Source organism: Rhinopithecus roxellana, chromosome 10 (genome assembly GCF_007565055.1).
Source record: "Rhinopithecus roxellana isolate Shanxi Qingling chromosome 10, ASM756505v1, whole genome shotgun sequence".
Taxonomy (NCBI): Eukaryota; Metazoa; Chordata; class Mammalia; order Primates; family Cercopithecidae; genus Rhinopithecus; species Rhinopithecus roxellana.
Window position 1 is genome coordinate 63,229,488 of NC_044558.1, and position 16,620 is coordinate 63,246,107.

Genomic DNA, 16,620 nt, shown 5'->3' on the forward strand with positions numbered 1-16,620 from the left:
TGGAGACACACTTCTCCTAGGAAACCTCCCCACAGCTTACTTCATGGCTTCCAGAATGCCATTCTTTCTTTCCTTTCTTTCTGTTTCATTCTTTTTTTTTTAAGGGGTTGGGGAGAGTGGGATACCTTTTTTGCAGCATTTTGTACAATCATTTTTTTCCTCTTTTCCCTATGGATGCAGAGGTGGTATCTTTTTTTTTTTTTTTTTTTTTTTTTTTTTTTTTTTTTTTGAGACAGAGTCTTGCTCTGTCGCCCAGGCTGGAGTGCAGTGGCTGGATCTCAGCTCACTGCAAGCTCTGCCTCCAGGGTTTACGCCATTCTCCTGCCTCAGACTCCTGAGTAGCTGGGACTACAGGCACCCGCCACCTCGCCTGGCTAGTTTTTTTTTTTTTTTTTGTATTTTTTAGTAGAGAGGGGGTTTCACCGTGTTAGCCAGGATAGTCTCGTTCTCCTGACCTCATGATCTGCCCATCTCGGCCTCCCAAAGTGCTGGGATTACAGGCTTGAGCCACCGCGCCCAGCGCAGAGGTGGTATCTAAATCCTCTCTGTATCTCCATCTCATACAGAAGTAGGTGTTCAGTACGAGTCCTAAGCTGAATTTGCATGGCACTGTGACAGGATGGAGGAGACCGGGTGGGATTCTTAGTGCTATTTGCATTTGAGAATGCATAGTAACACATTTATGTTCCTATGGAATGGAATGTACACCATAAATCTGGAAAACCCTATCCTGGACAGTCTTGATCCTGTTACTCTGCCCCAAAAATGCCAAAAGAAAACATAAACACATCTTGAAAGGCTGTCTGAACTGAGCCCAACCAACAGAAGCTGAGTGTCACTGAGTAAGCTGGGCTCACCCTCCACCACGGCTGCTGTGTGAAGTCTGTGCATTCACCACCTGCCATATTTGGGGTGGGCTTACCTCTTTGGAATGTGAATCCTTCTTCACTTTATCACTATTTTTAAATGGGATTTGTGCAGAGGAAGAGAAAGAGATCTTTTCTTTACAGCCTCTCTACAAATATCTTTCCCAATAAGGCTATGTCAACCTGAGTCTAAATTTAATGCCTCCATAAAAGACAGAAAAATAGTGAAATGGTTATTTTGTCTGTACAACACAATATTGCTGATTTAATCCATCTGTTTCTCTGAATTGGACTGACTTGGGGTAGATACACTGACTGTGACTGTTTAATTTCTTTCTTTCTTTCTTTCTTTCTTTCTTTTTTTTTGCTTTGAGATGAAGTCTCTAGCCTGTTGCCCAGGCTAGAGTGCAATGGCACAATCTCAACTCACTGCAACCTCTGCCTCCCGGGTACAAGAGATTCTCTTGCCTCAGCCTCCTGAGTAGCTGGGACTACAGATGCACACCACCACACCCAGCTAATTTTCATATTTTTGTAGAGATGGGGTTTCACCATATTGGCCATGCTGGTCTCGAACTCCCGACCTCAAATGATCCTCTGGCTTTGGCATCCTAAAGTTCTGGGATTACAGGTGTGAGCCACTGCACCCTGTTGTACTTGTTTAATTTCTAACTGTTCTACCTACTGTTACCCATACTGTACTTAAAGGTGTGAGTGAGTGAAGCTGACCATGTGCGACACTCAGCCGTCGATGCTCTTTTCCTACCAACTGGGGAAATCAGAAGCTCTTTGTCTTCAGTTCAGCAGCTCTAGAAACTGCAGCATTTCCTTATTGGTCTGACACTGCCATGATAGAAGATTTTTCACATTAAGTGAATGAACATTTATTTACAACCTTTCTAAAATATGGAATACATATTTACCTGTCTCCTCAAAGAGACCACATTAAACCTAAATTAGCATTTTATTGGACATTTCAGTTATGAATCACAGGGACTACAGCAGATGCTGTAGATCAGGATATTCCCTGGAAGCATTGATGACTGTAGGGGCAGTGGCCCTACCCCATTGACCTTCGGTTACCATGTTTTGTATTTGTTGTGTCAACTTCATATTGCTTTTCTGTTTCCTCCCTTATTCTCCCTTTTTGCTGTTCTCATTGTGCTTCATCAACAATTGCTGCTCTCCTATCTTACCTCTAGTTTTCTGCATCTAATTGGTGAGGTCAGATGCCATTACGTGTTAATATAATACCTAAACTATGAATTAACAGACAAGGAGTAAGAAGGGCCCTACTATGCACAAAATGCATAGCTTTACATAACATCAATTCTGGCTATTTAGTGGTTTAGTTCCCCTTCTTTTCAGTTTCTTAGGTATGGTCTGGATAGTGAGATTGTTGGACAAGTAATTTCCAAATCAGTGATTTGCATATGTGTGCTACATATAGGTCTAATTCCAGTTTGAGTCACAAATGAGAGGTTTTTAATTAGTTGTTTGGAGTCACAGATGGGTAAAATATTAATGTTGGTGTTCAGTTGGCTTTATAATTTAAATAATTTCCATAGTTTATTTAGGCTTGTCAATTTAAATTGTAAATTTTATTTTTCTTATGTCAATTCCCACCGCTGGTGAAAAGAAATTTTCCTACAGTGGGTGGAGAACTTAACTTGTATTCATAGATGGACCATGATTGCTGGAAGGAATCCAAAGCTCTTACACATAGATACAGTCTACTGGCAAAGATGAATCACAGAGCTAGAGGATGAAATTAATAACAAATTTGCAACGAAAGTCTGTACCACTTTGCTGCTCACTAAACCAGATCATTCTGAACTGGGCTTCGATTTTTTCCATATACTTCAGTGTTTTCTCCCAAATTCTTTTTTTTCTGTTGAATTTTTATGACAACTTGTATTTGAAGTCAGTCGTATAAATGCCTTTATAGCTGTATCTAAACTATTAGTCCACAGGGGCTTTCCTAACTCCTCCTATGTGTTAGAATTGTGCTAGGCACAGTTCTTGTTCCCAAGCATCTTCCAGGCTCATTGATGAGATAAAGACCAATGGATATAAGGGGAAAAAATTAAAACTACACAAAAACATATGTAGCTTAGGCTATAAATGCCAGGGGGATTCAGAAAGGCAGGGAGACGTTGTGTTCTTGAGATATCAGAGAAGGCTTCTCAGAGGGGCTTTAACCTAGGAGGTCTTGATAAATGAGTGGAATTTGGTCATTCTATCTTCCAGGTAGAGAGTATAGGACCCTCTGAGCCCCAAAGAGGACATGAGGCACTGCTAGCAAGAGAACAGCTTTCTTCTAGCAGAGATTGGGCCTGAGGAAGAGCCCAGAGCTTAATGCAAGCCCCTGAATGGGAGCATGGAGACTCAGACAAGTAAGGCCCCTGGAAGGTAGGGGAGATGCTGGAAACAGTGGTTGAATTCTTCCCCATCTCCATCCAGACTGGACAAAGCATGGAAGTATTTCCTTCAACAATGAGTTCTTTCCCTTTCCAGCCAGTGCACTTGCAACTCCAGCCTCTACCAGGACAAGTGTCAAAGCTTGATAGGCTAGGGATGGGGTCGCATGACCCCTGGTGGAAACCTAAGGCCCAGAAGTAGCTTATTCCAAGTGCTCTCAGCTTCTAGGGGGAAAGCTCCAGAGAAACCAAACTGCCCAGGAGGGCAAAAGTTCTGGTTAAGTCAGACCCCAAATTCTGAGTTTCATTTTGCCTAAAGTTCTTTGGGGGACCATATCACTCAAGAGGAAGGTCTGTTTGGGGACGTTTCCTCCCTGGTATGAAAGGAGGCACCGGAGACCAAGAGAAGAGACCAGCTAAGCCCTGGGGAGAAGGCAGTTTGGCTAAGGTGAGAGAGGGCGCTCACCGGGGAAGGTGAGGTGAGGCGGGAAGCGGAGGGCGAGGGGGCCGACTGGGAAATTCTGGCGCTTCTCCCCGGCTCACAGAACTCGCCAGCTGGATCGGCCTCCCGATCCCTGGCCAGGGCCGCAGCAGTGACCAACCGTCTCTGGCCAAAGCTGCTCTACCCCGGCCGGCAGTGCCCACTCCCCGGGGGACTCCCGGACCCTAGCCAGGAAGAGCAGACACCACGTCTGAGCCTGAAGCTAGACAGTCCCCCGACAGCAGGCAGCTTGCACCGTTTAGTCTCCGCTCCCTCCGTCCTCTGTGGCTCCTTCAGTCCCCTTCCCAGGGCCTGCCCCTGCCCCCCACACCTTCACACAGGTCTCCTTCTGTGCAGTAACACACCAGCTCCTTTCCTGGCTGTCGGCTCAGGCCAACTTCGGCCTGGACTCCAGAGGAGGCTTTCATCGCAGAGCTGGATGGGGGAGGGGTGGAGGGCAGGCGCTGTGAACGTCCAGGTGGGAGTCTGGGGACCAGGTACTGCAGGAAAGCGCTAATAGACAGGTCGGGCAGCCCTTCAGACCTGGCTCAGCTAGCTTGTCTCCAAGATTTAGGACTCTCAGTAACTCTATTGGTTCCTCCCTGTCCCCACTCCCAAACGCCCGACGCGGTGCTCCTTTTCCCTCAGCTGCTCCTTCTCCCTTCGCTGCTCCTTTCTACCACTTTCCCTCCTCCCTCCCATGTCTTTTCCGTCCTTGGTCTAGGGCTCTTGGCCTGCGCCTCTGCAAACACCCCCCTCCCCTCCAACTCCGGCAGAACTCCGAGGGGAGGGGCCGGAGGCCCCCCTTCCCGCCTGTGGTCAGAGGGGGGCAGCGCCGCAGTCCCGGGTTTGGGGGGCAGGGGCCATCTCTGCGCCCCGCCCGATCAGGCCACTCGGCGCCCTAGGGGTGGGGGGCGGGAAGCGGGACTCGCAGAGAGGGGGGTCCGGCTTGGGCAGGTGCGGGCACTGGCAGGGACCAGGCGGGCTCCGAGGGCGGGGGGCTCAGGTTACAGCCCAGCGGGGGGCAGGGGGCGGCCCGCGGTTTGGGCGAGTTCTCCAGCCTCGAAAGGGGCCGGGCGCATATAACGGGCGCCGCGGCGGGGAGAAGACGCAGAGCGCTGCTGGGCTGCCGGGTCTCCCGCTTCCTCCTCCTGCTCCAAGGGCCTCCTGCATGAGGGCGCGGTAGAGACCCGGACCCGTGCCGTGCTCCTGCCGCCTCGCTGCGCTCCGCCCGGGCCCGGCTCAGCCAGGCCCCGCGGTGAGCCATGATTCGCCTCGGGGCTCCCCAGACGCTGGTGCTGCTGACGCTGCTCGTAGCCGCTGTCCTTCGGTGTCAGGGCCAGGATGTCCGTAAGTTGTCCCCTGCCCGTCTGCCTGCCTTCTATGCGTCCCTCAGCATCCTTCTCCCCGGCCCGCTCCAGCTCTGGAGCCCGCGGCTCCGGGCTAAAACAGCTCCCAGGGTCGTAGCTCGCTGACTTAGGTACGGGACACGCAGGAGTTCACCGAGCAGAGTTCTGGGAGTCAAGGACTCTGTCCCAGGGTCCTCGCTGCCCATAGCGGTTGCAAGTATTTGCAAGTCCTTACTTTGCGCTAGAATACTGAACTTGCAAAGTGTTGGCTGGGAGAAGTTTGCGCACAGATATAAATGCGCTCTTTTCCACCAGCTTTGATAATTAGGCGCACATGCACGCAGCTCGCCTCTTCGAAGCACTTCGAGTTCTGCAAAAACAGATCTCAACTCATCGAACTTAGGAGAAGTAGGAAAGAGAGAACGCGAGTGAGGGAGCAAGCAAACGCCAAAGGGTTGACTTCACAGCCTGTTCAAGGCTTGGTGGCTGGTGGGCTCAAAGGAGAGTTAGACAAAGGGGACTAACACTCTGACACTGGTGGGCTGAAATCCCAGGCCACAAAGAACGGCTTCGGAGAGGCCCTCTGAGACCTCAGCGCCTCTTTAGGGTACTCTCCCCACCCAGCTGGCCCTGGAGCAAGGTGCAGCCCTCGCGCTCATCTCGACTTCCCTCCGTCCGCCTGCGCCTGTCTTCTGATAAAGGGTACAGAAACTTCCAGTAGGAGAGACCATCTGAAAGACGATAACATTCCAACCAGACCGTGCTTTTCAAATTCCCCCGAAAATAGCGCCCCCCTCCCCGCGGTCTTACCCCATTCCCCACCGCCCCAAGGTACTACAATGAGTTACTTTTCTGAATTCTGGAACTCACCTAGCCAGGCTGCGTGGTGTGTGTGTGTGTGTGTGTGTGTGTGTGTGTGTGTGTGTGTGTGTGAAGGGGGGCAGGCTGGTCGATTGTTACGATTGCTACAACTATTTCAACCGGTATAGTTAGAGATGGCTGTTGTAGTCAGGTCCAAAGGCTGTTCGGACTGCACCTTTCTTTCTACCCCTCCTTTGGTAAGGTCCACTGTCTGGGATTATATTCAGGACAAACGAAGCCTGGAAAGTGTATTAGGTAGAGAGGATTTTTTCTTTTTCCACGTGTTTGGGCACGTTTCCGACGGCTGGGATTCCAGCCCTGTCTTTGTATGTTACAGATTGTAAATCAATCGCAGAGGGAAACTCTTCGGCAGGGGGAATCAAAGTTCTCTGCCTTCGAGGCTCTGTGGGCCCTCTCCTGCCACCAGGCTGTCTCCAGGGATAGCGTGGAAGGCGGCGGGCTCAGGCGGGCTTTCCGTTCATTAGCGCGGCGGGGGCAGGGCTGGTGCCTGCGGCGCAGCTGCGATCAGCCGGGAGCAGGAGACTCTGGCCGGGTCACCCGGTAGTGCGCTAAGCTGGAGGCGCGCTCCCGGGCGTTTGAGGAATACAGCGTGACTATACGTGGCCTGGACTCAGACTGACTATATTTTTGTACTAAATTTGCAAGCACACAAAGATGTCTTCTTGACTGACCCCTGCCTTAGTTCGCAATGGAATTAGCTGGGTGACTTTAAAATATTTAAAATCACCCAGAATTTAAAATAATTCTCAAATACTCCATCCGGTATTAGGGTCGCTTGCTTAAGTGGTAGAGCTCTCTCACCGCCGCATCTTTCCTGGGAGGTAGTAATTCCACAGCTTCTCGGGCCCACACCTTCCAGTCGCTCCTCCTCCCAGAGGGAGTGTGATTCTGCATCCGAGAGGCTGATTTTGCGCCCTGGAGCATCCCACCTTTGTAACCCCCTCCGCCTGGGGTCAGCGGACACCTAGGTGTGACGTGGGGAAATGCGCAGTCTGCATGGACGTCAGGAATGTCAGAAACCTAGAGCTCGGCCACACCCCTCCTCCCCATCTTTCCACGAGTTTGAGAAACTTATTGGCGGCGGCGTCTTTGACCCTCATCTGCATTTCAGAGCCCTCGCCTCCGACAGTGCCCCGGCTCAGGGGAGAGATCTCAATCCTCCTTTGTGAGGCTTGTTTGCGTTGGGAGATTGGCAGCGATGGCTTCCAGATGGGGCTGAAACGCTGCCCGTATTTATTTAAACTGGTTCCTCGCGGAGACCTGTGAATCGGGCTCTGTGTGCGCTCGAGAAAAGCCCCATTCATGAGAGACGAGGTCCGGTGGGTTCTCTCGTACTGCCCGACCCCCTCTCCCACAATGCCCCCCTGTGCCCGCCCGCCGCCACCTCCCGGCTCCAGCCCTGCGCAGAGCGGCGGTGAAGCAAAACAGTTCCCCGAAAGAGGTAGCTTTTTAATTGGCTTGCCACAAAGAATCACTTATACGGCCTTGCGGTAATGAGGGGAACCGGATCAGGCGCGCCGGGATGCTATCGGCAGCCGTTTTGGAGCAGCAATTATGGTGGTGCTGGGCTCCTCCGTCCACACCTAGGGGATCCGGTTACGGCGCTGGCTCCTTCCTGGGGCAGTCATTTAATCCCACTTTTCACTCTGCCAATGTCTGTGAGCGAGCCGTGTCCAGAGCCGCAGCCACAGAGTCACCCAGCGGCTCTTACACCCAGCGCAGCCTAGCCCCGCCCCTGCGCCCGCGCATCCCGGGCCGCCCTTCCCCGGGAAATCTGATCCGCACGGGGAGTGGCCCCTCTCCAAGCATTTCCCCCTCTCCTCGCTGGGTCCTCATGGGTGTGGGTGGGCTCTTCCTTAGTCTGGGCTGGAGCGCATTAACCGACGCCTCCTCTCCCACACCTTCCTCACCGCCTGCATTCTACTGCTCCAGCTATTTTAACGGTGGGTGTGTCCCAGCAACTTCTGTATTTTCCCTGGGATCTCTCACCCTTCTGTGATTATCTTGCCCAAAGGCTGAGCGGATTTCTCCTAGTGGGAAAGTAAAAAGGAACGTTTATCTTTAGATTTTCACTCTCCTTAAAGAGGAGTGGGCAGTCTCGTTTCTCTCTCCACCCTCTGGGTTTGTGGCTCTTTCCTATTATTCATCTCCTGCTGCTGCCATTGCCTTGGGGATTTTGATGAGAAAAACAGCGCTGGGCGCTCCCTAGCACGTGGTGCGGGCTCTACAGTCCTTGGCTGCTAAGGAGCACTCTTGTCAGCACAGGTTTCATTTGCAGCATGAATTCCAGATGGCAGGGCGCTGGTGGAGGGGACTAGTCCCGGCTATTCTTCCTCTGGATTCTTGGAGGAGGCCAGGCCTGGCCTGGCGAATCTTAGCCCTAGCCAGGTATTCAAGGACCCTTGCTCCCCAAATCGGGGTGCTGTTTTCAGATGGAGGCAGGGCATCTCCAAGCAGGGCTACAGGTGAAGGTCAGCACTGGGGGCGCTGTGGCCCCCTTGCCTCCTAAGTAGTTTATAGCCTGCCCAAGCCCCACGTGTATCGTTTGAATGGGTCTACCCCCACCCCAAATTAGTCCTAATTCTAATATGGTTCAAAGAATGAGACAAGATCCTAAGTCTAATAGCTTATCTTTTCACCCCCCTCGCTTATATATCTATTTTTGGAGCCTGGCTGCTTATAGATTCCAATTTTTGTAGGCAGAATTTTCTACATCCCCTCTGAATGTTAGCTGTCAGTTGTATTTAGCAAAACCCATAATTCCCAGAGGAAGGCAGAAGAAAGAAGACTTCTCTGATCCTGGGCTGGGGTAAGGCAGGTCTCACCATTTTTCTGTCTCCTTTCTTTTTATAGTCCCAGAGTTCCTATTCAGAATATCTCATCTCCTCCCTTCTGCTCACCCTTCAACTCCCCCCACCCACCTCATCACCTGTTCTCCCCCATATTAGGTGGGTAAAGAGAATAGTATAGTACAGTAACCCCCCACCTTCATTGCTGGGTCAAGATTTTCACTGGTGAATAGAGAGCATGATGCAAGGTGCATAATAAATATTTGTTGAATACATGGAAAACTCAGTGATGTTTTAGGAAAATAATTTTTAAGTTCTATATGTCCAGGTGGCCCCAGCCTACATTCTTCAGCATTTGAATTCTGTCAAGTTGACTGCAACCTCTCTCTTTTTCTCTCTGGCTCCCCAACCCCTCCTTCCCTTGGCTCTCTGCTTCTCCCTTCCCACCCTTGGTGCAGAGGAGGCTGGCAGCTGTGTGCAGGATGGGCAGAGGTATAATGATAAGGATGTGTGGAAGCCGGAGCCCTGCCGGATCTGTGTCTGTGACACTGGGACTGTCCTCTGCGACGACATAATCTGTGAAGACGTGAAAGACTGCCTCAGCCCTGAGATCCCCTTCGGAGAGTGCTGCCCCATCTGCCCAACTGACCTCGCCACTACCAGTGGTTGTAATTTATTTATTTCCTGTTCAACATAAATAAATTACTTGCAAGCACCGCAAACATGCTCCCATAGATGCTGGTCATCTCTGCAAAGCAGAGGGGCTAGTTATCCATGGGACCCGGCAGCTGGGGTAGAAATGAAAGGCCACTTCTCACTTGCAGGTTGAAACTGAGTAAGGGAGTTTGAGATGCTAGAGGGGTCCTTCTTTGCCCAACATCTCCAAAAACATTTGCTTCTAAGACACATGAAGGACAGATGTGATTCTACCAAAAAAAAAATCCTCTCTGAAATCATCTCTGCAATCATCTCTGCAAATTACTAGAGCCACTATGGAGATCAAATGCTCTGTCTGGCCAATCCATGAATTAATTCCTCCTCTGCCACTGACATCTTCTCTTCTCCTTAGAAGACTTCCATGTATGTGGTCTTCAGTGTGAAGAAAGCTCTGCCAGCTAGTGGGGAGACAGTAGGGACAGGCTCCCTCATTGAGTTATGGAACATTGGTGGTAGTTTCCTACCTGCTATTACCTCTCTTGGAGTTGACCACTAATTCAGAAGCAAAATAGTAGCAGAGGGAAGGGCTAGGCTTTGGGAGTTCTAGTGGGGACGGGTGGAGACAGAGCCCCATGTGTCTGCACTGTGGTGGGTGGTTATAAACTCCCAGTTAGATCCAGTGCTGGTGGATGATATATGTGCTTCCCAGCATTCATACAGATGTCCTATCCTATCTCCTTGCAGAGTGAGTGGGGACACTTGTCTAGATTTTTTGGGTAGTTCTTGCTGTCCCCTTCCTGCTGAAGTAGAGAAGGCTGTGGCAAGGGAAGTGAGAAGCTGCCTTTCCTTAACACTTCAGCAACACTGGCTCCTTAATGTACAGATTCTCAGATCCTTTCTGAGAGGCCCATGTGAGCGAAGTGTTGCTTGCCTTTACTATTTTGCTGCTACTGTAAGGGAGGGGTTATTGACTGGGGATGGCACAGGATCTGATGCTCCGATACTCTTCATAACTCATATGCCTTGCTGTTTTTATGTTTTTATTTGTGCTTGCTTCAAGGAGACGCAGCTCTAATGTAAGACCTTTCTAAGTGCCTAACTCTTCCTCTGGGAGGGCTTGGGGTTCAGGAAGGGCTTCCTACCCTGTGGGGGGAAGAGAGACTGAATCTGTGCTTTCCTTCTCGTGGCTGATTAGATCTTGAGTTCTTCTTTGCCTTTTTGTGCTGCCCTTGCTCCTTTCTTTTGCATGCTGTCTGCTTTTTGAATAACAAAGTCTGGGTCACCTCCATTCCTCATGGGACCTCAGCAACCCCAGGGCCACAGTGGCCCTAACACCCCAACAGAGGGGCTCAGTGGAGTCACAGGAAGCTGCCACCTTCCTTGGTTGTGTCCTTTTACTTGTTTGATCTAATGAGTGTTTGAGTGACAAGAATTGGTATTTTTCCATCTCAAGATTCTTACCTTCTTCTTCTCTCTTATTTTTTTTTCCCCCTTGCAGGGCAACCAGGACCAAAGGTAAGGGCTTTCTTCTTTTTCTTTTTTTTATATTTTTTTGCCTTTATATTTCCTGCTTCAAAAGCAATGCTATGCTAATCCAGTCTGTGATTTTTTAGACATCAGAAGATATCTGTTTCAGAGGGCGCCTCAACACAGGGGCTGCTGGCAGGCTTTTAGACTAGGGGCTTAGTGGGCTTACTCAGCTTAATCCTGTGAATGTTTCATGTTTCAGGGACAGAAAGGAGAACCTGGAGACATCAAGGATGTAAGTTCAAAGTATTCTCACCTGGTGTCCCAGTTGCTGCTCGAAATGGGTCATTTCCTTGTGCTGTCCTCTAACTAACCATCCTGTGGGGTTCTCTCTCACAGATTGTAGGACCCAAAGGACCTCCTGGGCCTCAGGTAAGAAAGGGGGAAATCCCCTTCTCCGTCCCTTCTTCACTGCATGCGAGTTACTGACCTGCAGGTTCCTGGCCTTGCTGTCGTCTTACTATGTTCTTCACCTTCAGGGACCTGCAGGGGAACAAGGACCCAGAGGCGATCGTGGAGACAAAGGTGAAAAAGTGAGTAAAAAGCAATGCTGTTTGACTCTGGTGGACTTCCCAGGTCCCCCAAGGCCCTACCATGTGTTTAAGAGCCTGGTCACCTCTTAAACAGCAGCCCAGGGACAGATGGCTCTTGGAGAAACACTGCTTCCCATTGATGCCTTTTTCTCTTTATGCCAAGGGTGCCCCTGGACCTCGTGGCAGAGATGGAGAACCTGGGACCCCTGGAAATCCTGGCCCCCCTGGTCCTCCTGGCCCCCCTGGTCCCCCTGGTCTTGGTGGAGTAAGTATCCTTACTTCCCATTCCTTCAGGCTGTCCCTCCAGAAATGTGGCTTTTAAATTGCTACTTGCACTTACCTGGCTGGCTCCCAGGGCTGCCAGCAGTGTGTACATAGCCTGTCCATGGGCTTTGTCCTCAGGCCTATAATTTAGTAGAGTCACATGTTAGGCATGAGACTGTGGTGCTAAGGGCTGGCTTTTTTTCACTAACTGGGATTCTGTAAAGAAAGTTTTCAGTTACCTGGCTTCCAGGCATCTGTACCATGTGGTTGATGCTGGGGGGTGGGTGTAAGGGTTAGGAGGAAGGATGACTGGGCACTTGTATTTCCCTGGAAGAAGAGTGACCACTGTCCTTGGAAGACGTTTATTCTTGGTCCTTGCCAAGTACATTCCAAGCAACTATTCACTCTCATGAAAGAACTCCACTGAGTGAAGGTGTGTGGCTAAAGTCAATTTTGGAATCAAACCAATCAGCAAATTATATGATTGCCTAGTTTTTGCAGGTTTGCTATTTTGACGTTTGCTGTATTGTAAATTCTTAAACTTAAATGGGCTCACAGATGCCTACTACATCTCTTGGTGAAATATTCCAAGACTGTTGATTTTAGTCTTTTGCTGGGCATTAAAGTCTTAAAGAATAAAGAACACCCTTAGAAGGTTTGGTTATGTTTCTCCATATATGTTAAATAATATCTATCATATTTTAGAACATAAAAATAATTTTATAAAATGACATGTGAGGAACTGATACTTCTCCAAATAACACTTTCCCTTCCAGATTTTGCCACCTTATAATCCGTTCCCAAAAGTACTTTCCAGGCATCAGTGGTAATTCTGATCAATGATAGGTTAGTCTCCAACAATCAGAGTTTATCTCAGTAGAGTTCTTTGTATCCAGATAGAGCTTACCCAGCCAAGTAGGGAAGACCTAGTGCCTTTCAACCTCCTAATGTTGGGTTTCTTTGCAGAACTTTGCTGCCCAGATGGCTGGAGGATTTGATGAAAAGGCTGGTGGCGCCCAGATGGGAGTAATGCAAGGACCAATGGTAAGAAAAGACACTAGTTCTTTGCAGCCAAAATGGCAGGAGGTGGCCCTTAGCAGAGCCAGAGAGTCTGACAACCTCTGCCTCACAGATAATTGCTTAGAGCAGCTCTCCTCCATAGTTATGTAACCTCCCATTCAGCTAGCCCAAAGTATTTGGTTTTTAATGGCAATGGATGCCACTTTTAATGATGCGCTGGAGTGACTAAGAAGAATGAAGATGGAGAGATGCATATAGGCTGATCTGTTAGAAGGCCAGTTGCTATTGCTCTTGGAATGAGAACTGAAGAATGCAGACAGCAGCTACTGTTCTCCAGCATCCACAGACTTCCAGCAGGAAATCTCAGCCCCGCAGCTCTGACTTGGCACATGCTAAATGAAACTCAGCCTTTAGTAAACATGGCTACTGTCCAGGAGAAAGCAAGGCCAGCTTTTCTGTCCAAATGGTGCCTATAAATAAAAATAGAGTGTTGCGTGGGGAGTGGGAAATGAGAGGGAGCAGCCACTCTAGGCCCCTTGCCCACAGAGTAACTTCTTGTCCTTTGTCTGGGCTGTTGGCTAGGAGAAGATGGCACAGTGGAGGCCACTGGTGAAGCATGTGCAGTAAACCCCTCATTTTCTGTTCTGATGCAGGGCCCCATGGGACCTCGAGGACCTCCAGGCCCTGCAGGTGCTCCTGTAAGTACCTGCAAGTCTTTTCGCCTTCATGGTGTCACAGATTATTCCCAAGCACTATGATGTTTTAGTGGTTTATAGGGGTTCACCTGGTGTCCTCATTTTACTTTTTAGGGGCCTCAAGGATTTCAAGGCAATCCTGGTGAACCTGGTGAACCTGGTGTCTCTGTGAGTACCGACACGGCCCTGTCCTCTCTCCCGGGGAGCCTCTAATGATAGACCACTGGGACCACAGCTGCTGTCCCTCCCAGGGTCTGCCCAGCTCTTTCCCACAGTTGGTGACCCCAAGGAAACTCAGATGTCACTTCCTAGCTGTGGAGGAACTCTGACAGACAGCCCAGTGTGGCAAGGACCACCAGGGACTCTGTCCTACCAGCCCCCTCTCCGGGTCACCCCAGCCTGTGCTGCTGCTGCGTCCCACTATGGTCTCTGCACCTTTGTTCTGACCTTACCATCTTTCTTCTTCATAGAAGAACTGGCTTCCTAAACTACAATGTCCAAGTTTTGTCCATTGCTCAGGTGTCTTCCCGCTCTAACCACCTCTTAAATTCTCTTCCTTTGTTTGTAGGGTCCCATGGGTCCCCGTGGTCCTCCTGGTCCCCCTGGAAAGCCTGGTGATGATGTGAGTATACATGAGTAGACAAATGAGGAGCTGCCTCCTTTGAAAGGGCCTGGAGAAGGTGTGTGCTGGGGGAGTGACAGAGAGGCACCCAGGGTGGAGATGTCTTGAGGAGCAAGACTGGGCTGTCCCAAACCCTGATGCCATCTCCTATCTATATGGCCACTGTGACTGTGCTGGCAAGTTCCCTGGGGACTGTTTTGGATCCAAGGGGAAGAGAAATAATTAAAACATCATTAGCCCCAGGAAGGGAAATTGAGAAATGAGAGAAGAGAGAGAAAAAACACAAGGCAGAAAGATGTAGAGAAGAAAAAACAAAGAAAGAAGCGTTTAACAACCCAGCATTATCTTAATTGTAAATGAGTTAGAAAAAGCGCAGCCTGAGTCAGGATGTCTACAAAGGATGCAAACGAAATGAAGAGACAAGAGTTGGCACTCTTCGGCTATTTTTACGAATAACATTAGACAGTAAAAGTCTCTCAAGGTTAGGGAGAGCACGTCCAGTCAGCAGAGCCCAAGAGAGGAGAGAAAAAGCCTCTCAGGGGAAGTCGGAGGCTGGTGAGGACAGAGGAGCTTGCCCATGGGCTATGCATGTGTCCAAAAGAATAAATCGTGAACCATGAAAGGCATCCAGGCATGTGGAGTCTGAGGGAGTTGAGGGAGATGAGTGAGCCAGTGGGCAAAGGCATGGACGGCTGGAAGGAGGGAAGCCCTCTGGGGTGCCCCCACTGTGCTACTGCGTCTCTGAGGAAGCTGGGGTATCTCTCTCTCCCTTCAGGGCGAAGCTGGAAAACCTGGAAAAGCTGGTGAAAGAGGTCCGCCTGGTCCTCAGGTAAATGCCATCTTTCCCAGCCTCAGGCGTCTTTCCCAGCATCTCCCTCCCCGTGGCCTTAAACCCAGTGCATCCAGTTCAATGAGGTGACTTCTGAGATGGAACACCAGTAGCCCCTATATTCATCACGACCATGTTTGTAATCTCCACTCAGGCTCCCATGAGGGAGGCTGGGCAGTTGTTATTTATACCACTATGCATAAAATGGGGGGTATGGGGAGGGGTGGTCTGGGTTTTACTGAAAGAGCTGTCCAAGTGTGGGGATTGGAGACAATGCCTTGGTGGCCCAAGGGAGCTGGAGGCCCTCCTGCAACCCAGGGCAGCTTCCCCCTGTTATTTTACTCTGTGCTCTGAACACCTCCACTTTGGATTGCAGGGTGCTCGCGGTTTTCCAGGAACCCCAGGCCTTCCTGGTGTCAAAGGTCACAGAGTAAGTATCATGGGTGAGGAGGTTGGAAGGAAGAGATGCCTGCGGGGAGAGAAAAGCCCTTTGGGGCTCGTGCATTTCTTCCAACTTGAGTTTCCCAGAAGTGTGATTGAACATTTTCTCATATTCCCTAGGGTTATCCAGGCCTGGACGGTGCTAAGGGAGAGGCGGGTGCCCCTGGTGTGAAGGTGAGAGGCCAGAAAGTGTAATGGGATGGGGAGGAGGGAGACATTGAGGAGTCCCTCTTCCTAGCCAGGGAGACACTGTGGAGCTCAGTGGAACTAGCTCTTCAGAACAGCAGTGGCTGGGAACACCAGCCCTACATCCTGATGGGCCAACAGCAGACCTGGAGAGCTCAGGGCATTGTCCTTCACAGGACTGAAGTTTGTGTCAATGCGGGCTGAGGTGACTAGGGCTTTTGGTGTCTTCCCTAGGAGTTTTCTGGGGGCCAAGAATGGGGTCTCAGACACTGACCTTGTGCATCATTTTTGCAGGGTGAGAGTGGTTCCCCGGGTGAGAACGGATCTCCGGGCCCAATGGTAAGTATGGACACCCTCCAGGAAGGCTTATCAGAGACTCTTCAGACTATCAGATGGCTGCAAAGAGCTCCCTTTGTGCAAAGTTCATATTCAATGCTATAGATTTCATCTGACTGTGAGCAAAAAGCAAAATGTATTAGATAGATGATTTGTTCAAGATTTCACCAATATTTCCTTAAGATAGCCATGTTAACACACTAAAGATGCTCCCATTTTAAAGAATTCTGTTGAGTCTCAACATTTTGTGAAGCTCATCTACTGCAAGGAGCAAGGTGTGCTTGTAACAAAGGTTCCCAATAGGTAGCAACAGGAACATCTGTGTGTTATGCCTGGGGAGAAAACCGTTGGGTGTGATCTGAGGCATCCTGGCTAGTCAAGGAGCCAGCACCATCAGGAGGTCCTTGGTTTCCTGGGTGTGTGCACCCTCCCTCTCCTCTGGTATCTGCAAAGGGCCCACAGGTAGAAATGGTCACCCTGAGCACAGTGAAGCCAACTCATGCTTAGGCTGTCCTCGTGTGTGTTCCAGGGTCCTCGTGGCCTGCCTGGTGAAAGAGGACGGACTGGCCCTGCTGGTGCTGCGGTGAGTAATTGACAAAGCCAAACACCACCATTCGCCAAGCACTTTAGAGTTTACAGGTTTGTTTCTCTTGACCCTCGAAACAACCCTGTGAAGCATAGGGAGTGTTGTTATCCCTTAAGAATTCACCCCGCGTGTGCCCA

The 16,620-nt window shown here is 50.1% G+C and overlaps 1 protein-coding gene across 2 annotated transcripts in view; it reads left to right on the forward strand.

Moving 5' to 3' along the window:
* Positions 1-4,877: 4,877 nt before the first annotated feature.
* Positions 4,878-16,620, forward strand: part of COL2A1 (collagen type II alpha 1 chain) — a 31,672-nt gene continuing 19,929 nt past the window's right edge. Inside the window, exons 1-16 of one of the 2 annotated variants that reach the window (XM_010354154.2) lie at positions 4,878-5,117; positions 9,246-9,452; positions 10,943-10,959; positions 11,174-11,206; positions 11,311-11,343; positions 11,451-11,504; positions 11,668-11,769; positions 12,735-12,812; positions 13,442-13,486; positions 13,598-13,651; positions 14,052-14,105; positions 14,881-14,934; positions 15,311-15,364; positions 15,496-15,549; positions 15,856-15,900; positions 16,427-16,480. In XM_010354154.2, the coding sequence (XP_010352456.1) occupies positions 5,033-5,117; positions 9,246-9,452; positions 10,943-10,959; positions 11,174-11,206; positions 11,311-11,343; positions 11,451-11,504; positions 11,668-11,769; positions 12,735-12,812; positions 13,442-13,486; positions 13,598-13,651; positions 14,052-14,105; positions 14,881-14,934; positions 15,311-15,364; positions 15,496-15,549; positions 15,856-15,900; positions 16,427-16,480 (1,023 nt within the window). In that variant the 5' untranslated portion in view covers positions 4,878-5,032. The remainder of the gene's footprint in view (positions 5,118-9,245; positions 9,453-10,942; positions 10,960-11,173; positions 11,207-11,310; positions 11,344-11,450; positions 11,505-11,667; positions 11,770-12,734; positions 12,813-13,441; positions 13,487-13,597; positions 13,652-14,051; positions 14,106-14,880; positions 14,935-15,310; positions 15,365-15,495; positions 15,550-15,855; positions 15,901-16,426; positions 16,481-16,620) is intronic. The other variant, XM_010354155.2, reaches the window with a different exon arrangement.